General features: G+C 44.6%; 1 protein-coding gene across 2 annotated transcripts in view; it reads left to right on the top strand.

Annotated features, from left to right (window-relative positions):
* The window catches only part of tmprss4a (transmembrane serine protease 4a), a 39,519-nt gene extending 25,182 nt beyond the window's left edge, over positions 1–14,337 (top strand). For both annotated transcript variants that reach the window (XM_015951496.3, XM_015951494.3), the window contains exons 11-13: positions 13,572–13,714; positions 13,819–13,968; positions 14,145–14,337. In XM_015951496.3, the coding sequence (XP_015806982.1) occupies positions 13,572–13,714; positions 13,819–13,968; positions 14,145–14,156 (305 nt within the window). In that variant the 3' untranslated portion in view covers positions 14,157–14,337. The remainder of the gene's footprint in view (positions 1–13,571; positions 13,715–13,818; positions 13,969–14,144) is intronic.
* Positions 14,338–15,190: the final 853 nt, after the last annotated feature.

Raw genomic sequence — 15,190 nt, 5'->3', positions numbered from 1 at the left:
GTATAAAGGTGTGGGCGTGGCTAAGCCTCAAACTTTGACCTTTCGCCATGACATTACTTGACTTAATAACTCCCATGTGCATGATCAGATCTAATTCAAACTTTGTCTGTGTGATCACTGACCACATCTCAAGACAAAGACAATGTGGACAGCTGACATCACCTAAGCCCCGCCCCCTGACAACAGGAAGTCTATTGTTTTATGGTGAAATGCCCATGTTTGTCCCCTCTAATTTAATGAAAATGACACTCAGGTCATACAGTGTCTTCATGATGTTTTAAAGACCATTCAGATCTGATAGCTTTCCAGAAAGGGAGGGGCTTTGATGTCATGGTGAATGCTGGCGTGACGCCATGACCTTACATTTGACTGTAACTTCCACAAACGGCCTCCGATTTGCCCGAAACTGAATATGGCAATGAACAATCATGCCCTTTAGCCAATGAGGCACAAACGGTTGGTGAATGTTATATAATGTCACCAAAGCTGACCTCAATGGGACTTTTCTGTAGTTGGTCACAGCGCCACCTAGATAACGTTATCCTTCGATAACTTTAAAAAACATGGTCAGAATAGCATTAAAGTTGGTCACTGTCATCACACCACCAGTGTGGTAAAGATAGAGGATTCCCTAGTGGTGAGACATAAAATATAATGGTGGGCTCAAAGGGGATGCTGAGTCAGGGTGAGTTGCGGACAAGGTGGCCGTTAGCAGTTTCTGGTGTTGGGGTGGTCGACGTTTGTGTTCTGCGGACGTGCCCTGGTGCCCCGGGCTGCCGGCCAGGCCGGAGCGGCGCGGAGCTGCGAGGGCCGAACGACGCTGCTTGCAGCTTTAATTAGGCCCGAGCAGCGAAAGCGCTGCGAAGGCCTCTTGTTTTTGCTCTGATTATTATTATTTTTTGTTATTCCGTGCCCCCTTTGAACAGCTTTTTGGGGACCTTAACATACCCCAAAACTCACAATATTTTGCACACTTGTCAGGCCTGGTGAAAATTTTGATATTTTAAAGGTCCCAAAAAAATCGCAAAGAAAATGGCTGAACAGCGCCCCCTACAAAGTGAAAAAAAACCCTCTCCATAAAGCTTAGTTTATCGTACAGTTATGAAATTTGGTACACTTGTAGTACTCAACAGTCCGCACAGAAAAGTCTCTTGCAACCATGGTCAATATCAAACAGGAAGTCGGCCATTTTGGGTTGAAATGGCGATTTTTTGCCGTTTTTGCCGTTTTTAGGGTCCGTCTCTGATTGGATTGCTCGATCATTTTTCGCACGATCGTCTCAAAAATTGTGTAAAATTGCTCAGAAGGGATGGGCGAACAAAATGAGATAAGGATTCTGAGTTTTCGTATATGTTGAAGGGGCGGAGCCAGGCCTCAAAGTTTGACTACTCGCCAAAAAAATTTAAATTGCTATAACTTCATAACTGAATGGAATAGAGTTACCAAACTTTCTGTGGTCATTTGTCATCGACCCTCAAAGTAAATTGAATGGTCGGTTGATGACATCACACAAGCCCCGCCCCCTCAGGACCAAAAAGGTCAAGTTTTACTGTGAAAGGTCCCAAATTGCCCCATTTCACTTAATCACCACAAATTTGGAGCTGGTAACTCAAGGCAAGTGGGGGTTGCTTGGCGTCACTTTATGGGAGTTTTCGGCAGAGGGCGGGGCTGTGGCGGGGCGGCGAAGTAAGGCGTACCGCCGTGGCCTTACGTTTGCCTCCCATTTCTTTATTTCTAAAGATGTCGTCACGAAACTTCTTGTGAGTGATCCTAGTCTGGCCCCCCAAAAAATCTGACGTGAACATCCGGTGGGCGTGGCCAATTTTCTGAAATAGCGCCCCCTAGGACCATTAAAACTGTCAGCCCCAAGCCATGCTTTGACTGAGGATTACGAAATTTGGTACACTAATGTGGTGTCTCAGGACCTACAAAAAAGTCTCTTGGAGCCAAGTGCAAAGTCGCACAGGAAGTCGGCCATTTTGGTCCAAGTGCGCGATTTAGTGGTTTTCACACACGTTGTTTGGAGAGTGATACTCCGTCGCCCTTTTCACCAATCACTTTCAAACTTCTGCTATATAGTCTTAAGACATAGAGGAAAAAATTCAACCGTCGGATTTTAAATAAGTATAAAGGTGTGGGCGTGGCTAAGCCTCAAACTTTGACCTTTCGCCACGCCACTCTTTTTTTCACAGCTCCTTATTGGACTCCTTTTACCCAATCACCAGGAATCTCTGGTAAATAGCAGCAGGCAAGTTGAGGTCACTTGGTATCCAGTACTGGAAGGTTTTGAAAAAAGGCGGGGCTTTGGGAGCATGGCGAAATTCGCCATCACGCCATGGAAATACGTTTGCCTCTCATTTCTTCATTTATCGTGATATCACCTCGACCATTGTTGTGAGTGATCCTAGTCTGACCCCCAATAGAAAAGGTCAGCTTAAGTTTGTGGGCGTGGCCTATTTTCTGTATTAGCGCCCCCTAGGACCATTAAAACTGTCAGCCCCAAGCCATGCTTTGACTGAGGATTACGAAATTTGGTACACTAATGCGGTGTCTCAGGACCTACAAAAAAGTCTCTTGGAGCCAAGTGCAAAGTCGCACAGGAAGTCGGCCATTTTGGTCCAAGTACTCGATTTAGTGGTTTTCACACACGTTGTTTGGAGCGTGATGCTCCGTCGCCCTTTTCACCAATCGCCTTCGAGCTTCTGCTATATACTCTTAAGACATAGAGGAAAAAATTCAACCGTCGGATTTTAAATAAGTATAAAGGTGTGGGCGTGGCTAAGCCTCAAACTTTGACCTTTCGCCACGCCACTCTTTTTTTCACAGCTCCCTATTGGACTCCTTTTACCCAATCACCTGGAATCTCTGGTAAATAGCAGCTGACAAGTTGAGGTCACTTGGTCTACAGTACTGGCAGGTTTTGAAAAAAGGCGGGGCTTTGGGAGCATGGCGAAATTCGCCATCACGCCATGGCAATACGTTTGCCTCTCATTTCTTCAATTATCGTGACATCGCCACAAAATGTCTGGTGAGTGATCCTAGTCTGACCCCCAATAGAAATGGGCATCTGAGATTTGTGGGCGTGGCCTATATTCTGAAATAGCGCCCCCTAGGACCATTAAAACTGTCAGCCCCAAGACAAGGTTTGACTGAGGATTACGAAAATTGGTACACTCATGTAGGGTCTCTGGCCCTACAAAAAAGTCTCTTGGAGCCAAGCGCAATTTCGCACAGGAGGTCGGCCATTTTGGTCCAAGTACTCGATTTAGTGGTTTTCGCACACGTTGTTTGGACATTGATGGCCCGTTGCCCTTTACACCGATCACCTTCAAACTTATGCTATGTACTTTTAAGTCAAAGGGGAAAAAATTCAACCGTCGGATTTTAAATAAGTATAAAGGTGTGGGCGTGGCTAAGCCTCAAACTTTGACCTTTCGCCATGACATTACTTGACTTAATAACTCCCATGTGCATGATCAGATCTAATTCAAACTTTGTCTGTGTGATCACTGACCACATCTCAAGACAAAGACAATGTGGACAGCTGACATCACCTAAGCCCCGCCCCCTGACAACAGGAAGTCTATTGTTTTATGGTGAAATGCCCATATTTGTCCCCTCTAATTTAATGAAAATGACACTCAGGTCATACAGTGTCTTCATGATGTTTTAAAGACCATTCAGATCTGATAGCTTTCCAGAAAGGGAGGGGCTTTGATGTCATGGTGAATGCTGGCGTGACGCCATGACCTTACATTTGACTGTAACTTCCACAAACGGCCTCCGATTTGCCCGAAACTGAATATGGCAATGAACAATCATGCCCTTTAGCCAATGAGGCACAAACGGTTGGTGAATGTTATATAATGTCACCAAAGCTGACCTCAATGGGACTTTTCTGTAGTTGGTCACAGTGCCACCTAGATAACGTTATCCTTCGATAACTTTAAAAAACATGGTCAGAATAGCATTAAAGTTGGTCACTGTCATCACACCACCAGTGTGGTAAAGATAGAGGATTCCCTAGTGGTGAGACATAAAATATAATGGTGGGCTCAAAGGGGATGCTGAGTCAGGGTGAGTTGCGGACAAGGTGGCCGTTAGCAGTTTCTGGTGTTGGGGTGGTCGACGTTTGTGTTCTGCGGACGTGCCCTGGTGCCCCGGGCTGCCGGCCAGGCCGGAGCGGCGCGGAGCTGCGAGGGCCGAACGACGCTGCTTGCAGCTTTAATTAGGCCCGAGCAGCGAAGCGCTGCGAAGGCCTATTGTATCTGCTCCGTTTATTATTATTACGCTTTCTTTTTTCTTCCGCGTCTTTGGGTGGCCTTTAGGGGGTCTTAGCATATCCAAAAAGTCACCAAATTCTGGCCCAATATAGAAAGTGCGTGAAATTTACGTATTTCACTGGCGATGTGAAAGTTGATAAAAAAGTGGCTCGCGCTGCGAAGGCCTATTGTATCTGCTCCGTTTATTATTATTACGCTTTCTTTTTTCTTCCGCGTCTTTGGGTGGCCTTTAGGGGGTCTTAGCATATCCAAAAAGTCACCAAATTCTGGCCCAATATAGAAAGTGCGTGAAATTTACGTATTTCACTGGCGATGTGAAAGTTGATAAAAAAGTGGCTCGACAGCGCCCCCTAAAGAGTGAAAAATACCCCTCTCCATAAAGCTTAGTTTATCGTACAGTTATGAAATTTGGTATACTGGTACTACTCAACAGTCCGCACAAAAAAGCCTCTTGCAACCATGGTCAATATAAAACAGGAAGTCGGCCATTTTGGGTTGAAATGGCGATTTTTAGCCGTTTTGGCCATTTCTAGGGTCTATATTTGGTTGAACAGTTTCGTCATTTTTCGTACCATAGTCTCAAAAATAGTGTGCCATCGAACAGAAGCGATGGACGCTTCAAATGAGAAAATAAAATTGACTTTTCGTAAATACTGAAGGGGCGGGGCCAGGCCTCAAAGTTCGAGCACTCGCCAAAAAAATTCAAATTGCTATAATTTCACAAATGAAAGAATTACAGTTAAAGTAACTTTCTATGGATAATCGTCATCGCCCCCCGAAGACAAATGAATGGTCGCTGGATGATGTCACACAAGCCCCGCCCCCTCAGGACTTAAAACGTCAAGTTTTACTGGGAAATTTTCCAAAATTCGCCCTGTCGAATAATCAGCCCGAATTTGTAGCAGGTAACTGAAGAGAAGTTGGCGTTGCTTGACGTCACTTTATGGGTGTTTTCTGCAGAAGGCGGGGCTGTGGCGACGCGGCGAAGTCAGGCGTACCGCCGTGACCATACATGTGCCTCCCATGTCGTCATTTCTATAGATACAGTCACGAAACGTCTTGTGAGTGATCCTAGTCCGGCCCCCCAAAAGATCTCATGTGAACATCAAATGGGCGTGGCCTATTTTCTGAAATAGCGCCCCCTAGGTCCATTAAAACTGTCAGCCCCAAGCCATGCTTTGACTGAGGAGTACGAAATTTGGTACACTAATGTGGGGTCTCAGGACCTACAAAAAAGTCTCTTTGAGCCAAGTGCAAAGTCGCACAGGAAGTCGGCCATTTTGGTCCAATTACTCGATTTAGTGGTTTTCACACACGTTATTAGGAGAATGATGTCTCGTCGTCCTTTCCACCTATCACCTTCAAACTCCTGCTATATAATCTTAAGACATAGAGGAAAAAATTCAACCGTCGGATTTTATACAAGTATAAAGGTGTGGGCGTGGCTAAGCCTCAAACTTTGACCTTTCGCCATTACATTACTTGACTTAACAACTCCCATGTGCATGATCAGATCTATATCAAACTCCGTCTGTGTGATCATTGACCACATCTCAAGACAATGACAATGTGGACAGCTGACATCACCTATGCCCCGCCCCCTGACTACAGGAAGTCTATTTTTTAATGGTGAAATGCCCATATTTGTCCCCTCTACTTTAGTCAACATGACACTAAGGTCATGCACTGTCTTCATGATGTTGTAATGACCATTCAGATCTGATAGCTTTTCAGAAAGGGAAGGGCTTTGATGCCACGGCGAATTCTGGCGTGACGCCGTGACCTTACGTTTGACTGTAACTTCCACTAACAACCTCCGATCTGCCCGAGACTGAACATGGCAATCAACAATCATGCCCTTTATTCAACGAGGCACACACCGTTGGTGAAAGTTGTGTAATGTCACCACAGCGCCCCCTACACACCATTAAAACTGTAATAACTCCTACAGACGAGGTCGTAACTGCACCAAACTTGCTATGTGTACTCACACAATGGCACCCACCACAGTCCTGTGGTAAGTTGTTGATATTGCTTTAGCTCCGCCCCCTGACAGATATTAGGCCCTTAATAACACATGCATGATGCAATTCACACCAAACTGCACACAAATGACTGTCATCAACCTACAAACTTCTTCATGGAATAATTCTTAAATTTGGGACAGCGCCCCCTAGATACAAAAAACCTTTGTAACTTCTGCAAAAAAGTTCCAAACTACATCAAACATTGTGGGAGTCATCACACATCTGCAATCAACACATGTATGTGATCACTTGTTCAATTCACTTTAACTCCACCCACTTACAGCTTTTTGTCTCTAGATGACCCATGCAACGTTTGATTGATTCCAAATTAACAGAAAACCATCTTTGATGACCAAAGATGACCTCTATGGCATTTACTTGTAAATGGTCACAACGCCCCCTAGATGGGTTCAAACTTTATTAACTTCTAAAGTCAAAGTCAGAATGGCATTATACTTGGCTTGTGACATCACGTGACTGCACCAAACACATTGATGTGGTTGTTGATTCAAATCCCTGTAGCTCCGCCCCTTTCAGCTCACTGGCTTTAGATAACACACACAACGTCCGTTTGATGCCAAAATAACAGAAAACTGTCCTTGTCAACCAAAGCTGACCTCAATGGGATTTTTCTGTAATTGATCACAGCGCCCCCTAGATAACTTTAACTTTCGAAAACTTTAATAAATATGGGCAAAAAAGCACTAAAGTTGGTCTGTGTCATCACACCAACAGTGTGCTAAAGATAAAGTATGCCCTAGTGGTGAGACATGTAATATAATGGTAGGCTCGGAGGGGATGCTGATTCAGGGTGAGGTGTGGATGAGGTGACTGTTAGCTTTTCTTGGTGTCAGGGTGGTGGACGTTTCAGTCCGTGGACGTGCCCTGGTGCCCCGTGCTGCCGGCCAGGACGGAGCGGCGGGGAGTTGGGTTTGGAGAGCATCGGGGATGGAGCGGAGGGGGTGCGGAAGGAGGGTGAGCATCTTCGCTGCGAGGGCCGAACGACGCTGCTTGTTAGGCCCGAGCAGTGAAGCTGCGAAGGCCTATTGTATCTGCTCCGTTTATTATTATTATTAGGCCCGAGCAGCGAAGCGCTGCGAAGGCCTATTGTATCTGCTCCGTTTATTATTATTACGCTTTCTTTTTTCTTCCGCGTCTTTGGGTGGCCTTTAGGGGGTCTTAGCATATCCAAAAAGTCACCAAATTCTGGCCCAATATAGAAAGTGCGTGAAATTTACGTATTTCACTGGCGATGTGAAAGTTGATAAAAAAGTGGCTCGACAGCGCCCCCTAAAGAGTGAAAAATACCCCTCTCCATAAAGCTTAGTTTATCGTACAGTTATGAAATTTGGTATACTGGTACTACTCAACAGTCCGCACAAAAAAGCCTCTTGCAACCATGGTCAATATAAAACAGGAAGTCGGCCATTTTGGGTTGAAATGGCGATTTTTAGCCGTTTTGGCCATTTCTAGGGTCTATATTTGGTTGAACAGTTTCGTCATTTTTCGTACCATAGTCTCAAAAATAGTGTGCCATCGAACAGAAGCGATGGACGCTTCAAATGAGAAAATAAAATTGACTTTTCGTAAATACTGAAGGGGCGGGGCCAGGCCTCAAAGTTCGAGCACTCGCCAAAAAAATTCAAATTGCTATAATTTCACAAATGAAAGAATTACAGTTAAAGTAACTTTCTATGGATAATCGTCATCGCCCCCCGAAGACAAATGAATGGTCGCTGGATGATGTCACACAAGCCCCGCCCCCTCAGGACTTAAAACGTCAAGTTTTACTGGGAAATTTTCCAAAATTCGCCCTGTCGAATAATCAGCCCGAATTTGTAGCAGGTAACTGAAGAGAAGTTGGCGTTGCTTGACGTCACTTTATGGGTGTTTTCTGCAGAAGGCGGGGCTGTGGCGACGCGGCGAAGTCAGGCGTACCGCCGTGACCATACATGTGCCTCCCATGTCGTCATTTCTATAGATACAGTCACGAAACGTCTTGTGAGTGATCCTAGTCCGGCCCCCCAAAAGATCTCATGTGAACATCAAATGGGCGTGGCCTATTTTCTGAAATAGCGCCCCCTAGGTCCATTAAAACTGTCAGCCCCAAGCCATGCTTTGACTGAGGAGTACGAAATTTGGTACACTAATGTGGGGTCTCAGGACCTACAAAAAAGTCTCTTTGAGCCAAGTGCAAAGTCGCACAGGAAGTCGGCCATTTTGGTCCAATTACTCGATTTAGTGGTTTTCACACACGTTATTAGGAGAATGATGTCTCGTCGTCCTTTCCACCTATCACCTTCAAACTCCTGCTATATAATCTTAAGACATAGAGGAAAAAATTCAACCGTCGGATTTTATACAAGTATAAAGGTGTGGGCGTGGCTAAGCCTCAAACTTTGACCTTTCGCCATTACATTACTTGACTTAACAACTCCCATGTGCATGATCAGATCTATATCAAACTCCGTCTGTGTGATCATTGACCACATCTCAAGACAATGACAATGTGGACAGCTGACATCACCTATGCCCCGCCCCCTGACTACAGGAAGTCTATTTTTTAATGGTGAAATGCCCATATTTGTCCCCTCTACTTTAGTCAACATGACACTAAGGTCATGCACTGTCTTCATGATGTTGTAATGACCATTCAGATCTGATAGCTTTTCAGAAAGGGAAGGGCTTTGATGCCACGGCGAATTCTGGCGTGACGCCGTGACCTTACGTTTGACTGTAACTTCCACTAACAACCTCCGATCTGCCCGAGACTGAACATGGCAATCAACAATCATGCCCTTTATTCAACGAGGCACACACCGTTGGTGAAAGTTGTGTAATGTCACCACAGCGCCCCCTACACACCATTAAAACTGTAATAACTCCTACAGACGAGGTCGTAACTGCACCAAACTTGCTATGTGTACTCACACAATGGCACCCACCACAGTCCTGTGGTAAGTTGTTGATATTGCTTTAGCTCCGCCCCCTGACAGATATTAGGCCCTTAATAACACATGCATGATGCAATTCACACCAAACTGCACACAAATGACTGTCATCAACCTACAAACTTCTTCATGGAATAATTCTTAAATTTGGGACAGCGCCCCCTAGATACAAAAAACCTTTGTAACTTCTGCAAAAAAGTTCCAAACTACATCAAACATTGTGGGAGTCATCACACATCTGCAATCAACACATGTATGTGATCACTTGTTCAATTCACTTTAACTCCACCCACTTACAGCTTTTTGTCTCTAGATGACCCATGCAACGTTTGATTGATTCCAAATTAACAGAAAACCATCTTTGATGACCAAAGATGACCTCTATGGCATTTACTTGTAAATGGTCACAACGCCCCCTAGATGGGTTCAAACTTTATTAACTTCTAAAGTCAAAGTCAGAATGGCATTATACTTGGCTTGTGACATCACGTGACTGCACCAAACACATTGATGTGGTTGTTGATTCAAATCCCTGTAGCTCCGCCCCTTTCAGCTCACTGGCTTTAGATAACACACACAACGTCCGTTTGATGCCAAAATAACAGAAAACTGTCCTTGTCAACCAAAGCTGACCTCAATGGGATTTTTCTGTAATTGATCACAGCGCCCCCTAGATAACTTTAACTTTCGAAAACTTTAATAAATATGGGCAAAAAAGCACTAAAGTTGGTCTGTGTCATCACACCAACAGTGTGCTAAAGATAAAGTATGCCCTAGTGGTGAGACATGTAATATAATGGTAGGCTCGGAGGGGATGCTGATTCAGGGTGAGGTGTGGATGAGGTGACTGTTAGCTTTTCTTGGTGTCAGGGTGGTGGACGTTTCAGTCCGTGGACGTGCCCTGGTGCCCCGTGCTGCCGGCCAGGACGGAGCGGCGGGGAGTTGGGTTTGGAGAGCATCGGGGATGGAGCGGAGGGGGTGCGGAAGGAGGGTGAGCATCTTCGCTGCGAGGGCCGAACGACGCTGCTTGCAGCTTTAATTTTTATTTATTATTCCGGTGCCGCTTTGAATGGCTTTTTGGGGACCTTAACATACCCCAAAACTCACAATATTTTGCATACTTGTCAGGCCTGGTGAAAAATTTGATATTTTAAAGGTCCCAAAAAAATCGCAAAGAAATTGGCTGAACAGCGCCCCCTAGAAAATGAAAAAAAACCCTCTCCATAAAGCTTAGTTTATCGTACCGTTATGAAATTTGGTACACTTATAGTACTCAATAGTCCGCACAGAAAAGTCTCTTGCAAGCATGGTCAATATCAAACAGGAAGTCGGCCATTTTGGGTTGAAATGGCGATTTTTTGCCGTTTTGGCCGTTTTTAGGGTCCGTTTCTGATTGGATTGCTCGATCATTTTTTGCACGATCATCTCAAAAATTCTGTAAAATTGCTCAGAAGAGATGGGCGAACAAAATGAGACAATAAAATTGACTTTTCGTAAATACTGAAGGGGCGGGGCCAGGCCTCGAAGTTTGACTACTCGCCAAAAATTTTTAAATTGCTATAACTTCATAACTGAATGGAATAGAGTTACCAAACTTTCTGTGGTCATTCGTCATCACCTCACAAAGTAAATTGAATGGTCGCATGATGACATCACACAAGCCCCGCCCCCTCAGGACCAAAAAGGTTAAGTTTTACTGTGAAAGGTCCCAAATTGCCCCATTTCACTAAATCACCACAAATTTGTAGCTGGTAACTCAAGACAAGTGGGGGTTGCTTGGTGTCACATTATGTGAGTTTTCGGCAGAGGGCGGGGCTGTGGCGGCGCGGCGAAGTCAGGCGTACCGCCGTGGCCTTACGTTTGCCTCCCATTTCGTCATTTCTAAAGATATCATCACGAAACTTCTTGTGAGTGATCCTAGTCTGGCCCCCCAAAAGATCTGATGTGAACATCCGGTGGGCGTGGCCTATTTTCTGAAATAGCGCCCCCTAGGACCATTAAAACTGTCAGCCCCAAGCCATGCTTTGACTGAAGATTACGAAATTTGGTACACTAATGTGGTGTCTCAGGACCTACAAAAAAGTCTCTTGGACCCAAGTGCAAAGTCGCACAGGAAGTCGGCCATTTTGGTCCAAGTACGCGATTTACTGGTTTTCGCACACCTTGTTTGGAGAGTGATGCTCCGTCGCCCTTTTCACCAATCTCCTTGAAACGTCTGCTATATACTCTTAAGACAAAGAGGAAAAAATTCAACCGTCGGATTTTTCAAAAGTTTAACGGTGTGGGCGTGGCTAAGCCTCAAACTTTGACCTGTCGCCACGCCACTCATTTTTTCACAGCTCCCTACTGGACTCCTTTTACCCAATCAGCAGGAATCTCTGGCAAACAGCAGTAGACAACTTGAGGTCACTTGGTATCCAGTACTGGCAGGTTTCAAAAAAAGGCGGGGCTTCAGGAGTATGGCGAAAATCGCCATCACGCCGTGGAAGTATGTTTGCCTCTCATTTCTTCAGTTATCGTGATATTGCTACGAAACTTCTGGTGCGTGATCCTAGTCTGACCCCCAAGCGACATAGATATCTGAATTTAGTGGGCGTGGCCTATTTTCTTAAATAGCGCCCCCTAGGACCATTTAAACTAATAGCCCCAAGCTATGCTTTGACTGAGGATTACGAAATTTGGTACACTAATGTGGTGTCTCAGGACCTACAAAAAAGTCTCTTGGAGCCAAGCGCAAAGTCGCACAGGAAGTCGGCCATTTTGGTCCAAGTGCGCGATTTAGTGGTTTTCGCACACGTTGTTTGGAGAGTGATGCTCCGTCGCCCTTTTCACCAATCTCCTTCAAACTTCTGCTATATACTCTTAAGACATAGGGGAAAAAATTCAACCGTCGGCTTTTTCAAAAGTTGAAAGATGTGGGCGTGGCTAAGCCTCAAACTTTGACCTGTCGCCACGCCACTCTTTTTTTCACAGCTCCCTACTGGACTCCTTTTACCCAAACACCAGGATTCTGTGGCAAACAGCAGTAGACAAGTTGAGGTTACTTTGTCTTCAGTACTGGAAGGTTTTGAAAAAAGGCGGGGCTTTGGGAGCATGGCGAAAATCGCCATCACGCCATGGAAATACGTTTGCCTCTCATTTCTTAAGTTATCGTGATATCACCTCGAAACTTGTTGTGAGTGATCCTAGTCTGACCCCCAATAGAAATGGATGGCTGAAGTTTGTGGGCGTGGCCTATTTTCTGAAATAGCGCCCCCTATGACCATTAAAACTGTCAGCCCCAAGCCATGCTTTGACTGAGGATTGCAAAATTTGGTACACTAATGTGGTGTCTCAGGACCTACAAAAAAGTCTCTGGGAGCCAAGTGCAAAGTCGCACAGGAAGTCGGCCATTTTGGTCCAAGTTCTCGATTTAGTGGTTTTCGCACACGTTGTTTGGATAATGATACCCCGTCGCCCTTTTCACCGATCACCTTCAAACTTCTGTTATATTTTCTTAAGACAAAGGGGAAAAAATTCAACCGTCGGATTTTAAATAAGTATAATGGTGTGGGCGTGGCTAAGCCTCAAACTTTGACCTTTCGCCATTACATTACTTGACTTAACAACTCCAATGTGCATGATCAGATCTATATCAAACTTTGTCCGTGTGATCAATGACCAAATCTCAAGACAACGTCATTGTGGACAGCTGACATCACCTAAGCCCCGCCCCCTGACAACAGGAAGTCTATTGTTTTATGGTGAAATGCCCATATTTGTCCTCTCTAATTTAGTCAACATGACACTAAGGTCAGGCACTGTCTTCATGATGTTGCAATGACCATTCAGATCTGATAGCTTTCCAGATAGGGAGGGGCTTTGATGCCATGGCGATTTCTGGCATGACGCCATGACCTTACGTTTGATCGTAACTTCCACAAACAGCCTCCCATCTGCACGAGACTGAACATGGCAATAAACAATCATGCCCTTTAGCCAATGAGACACAAATGGTTGGTGAAATTCGTATAATAACACCACAGCACCCCCTACACAACATTAAAACTGTGATAACTCCTACAGACGAGGTCGTAACTGCACCAAACTTGGTGTGCTCAGAGGGGATGCTCAGTCAGGGTGAGGTGCGGACGAGGTGACCGTTAGCTGTTTCTGGTGTCGGGGTGGTCAAAATTTTTGTTCCACGGACGTAACCTGGTGCCTCGGGCTGCCGGCCAGGCCGGACCGGCGCGGAGCTGCGAGGGCCGAACGACGCTGCTTGCAGCTTTAATTGAAGTTGGACTCTTATTTTATGTCGGGTTTGTCTCCAGGTGTGGTTTCTGATACGCTGCAGGTGGCCCACATCAGCCTGATAGGTAGGAGTACATGTGCCAGCCCTGCAATCTATGGCAGCCACATAACGCAGAGAATGATCTGTGCTGGCAGCATGAAGGGGGGCGTGGATGCCTGCCAGGTAATTACCCGCTACTTAAAGTTATTGTTAATTTAGCTGAGATTACCTGGAGAGTCATCACATCTCGTAATTGAAACTTCTCTGAGTTGTGTTTTGGTCCCCAGGGGGACAGCGGCGGCCCTTTGACGTACTTCTCCTCTCAGTGGAACCTGATTGGTGTAGTTAGCTGGGGTGTTGGCTGCGCGGAGGCAAACAGACCCGGCGTTTACACCAATATGGATGAGATGCTCAACTGGATTTACACCTTCATTGAGGTAATGCATACAAGAAACGCAACAGCGTAGCTCTACGTCGTTAAAGATCGTCACCCATCACAGTTCAGAGAGTAATCAGGATCATCTTGATTTCTAGGACCGTCCCATCATCACAGGTGAATAAGAACTTTGACATATTCAGCCTTGCTTTAATCACTTTTCCTTTCTTTTTCCAGAAAAACTCTTGATGTGCACTTTGACCAGTCTACCTCAGACTAATTGTGAAACTGGAAGAAAACCTTTCGTTTAGTGTGGCAGTTTAAAGATCAGGGAAGGATTGGAAGAAAGGGGAAGTTGGAGCTGGATCTCAAAAGCAAAACAAAGACTCAAACACACACACACACACACACACACACACATACACATTTTTGCATATACTAAAACCTGTTTCCAGGTGTTTGTGCCATTTCAGTTTCTTATCTCAGGGGAAATTGCTTGGATCTGTATGTTACCGATCTCTTATTGTGGACAAAATAACTTATTTTTAAAATTGTTGCCATTGTTACAAGTCATCAAGACAGAATTATGAGAAGAGTAAATCTGTAAATGGACTTCTAGGATGTCAAGAAGTAAAAACAATTTCAGTTTTAAGGAGATATTCAACAGATAAATGGTGGAAATTTTTGACCAGCTCCTTATAAAGTGCCAAAGCGCATTTTGACAGCTAAAGGGAATGCTTAAATTCCTGCTTCAGTTATGAGCATCTGAGCACTTTAAGTGAAAATCGATTTATGCAGCCATAATTTGTGTGAAGATGGTTTCGTTTATAATCTTTTTGCACTGATGTTTTTGTAACTTGTGTTTTGATTTTCAGTGTGATTAGTAAATAAATAACTGTTTAATTCCCATATGAATAAAGTAGGAGTGAATTTAGAGATAATCTTGTTTTAGTCCAATTGTTGCAAAGTAAATGTGTTTGAATGCAGATGTTGACTTCTGCACGGAAACAGGCTTAATGTATTTACTAAACAGCATTCTGCACTGAAATATTACTTTTTATTCTGTTGCTCAAGAGGCAAAATATGAATTTTGTTTTTGATTAAATGTGTAAAGCTGGGGAGTGATTGGATTTGTTATTAAAAAAATGTGTGTAAATAACTTGTAAACATATTAAACACTGAAATATCTTTCCTGCTTTGAGATGTTGTCAAACATTGAGAACTCTTGTTGTGTTCGGAACACAGGGGGCAGCATGCTGAGATGTAGTGGTGTCTACCTACGT

Source organism: Nothobranchius furzeri, chromosome 13, assembly GCF_043380555.1.
Source record: "Nothobranchius furzeri strain GRZ-AD chromosome 13, NfurGRZ-RIMD1, whole genome shotgun sequence".
NCBI lineage: Eukaryota > Metazoa > Chordata > Actinopteri > Cyprinodontiformes > Nothobranchiidae > Nothobranchius > Nothobranchius furzeri.
This window is presented reverse-complemented; position numbering and strand designations above follow the sequence as displayed.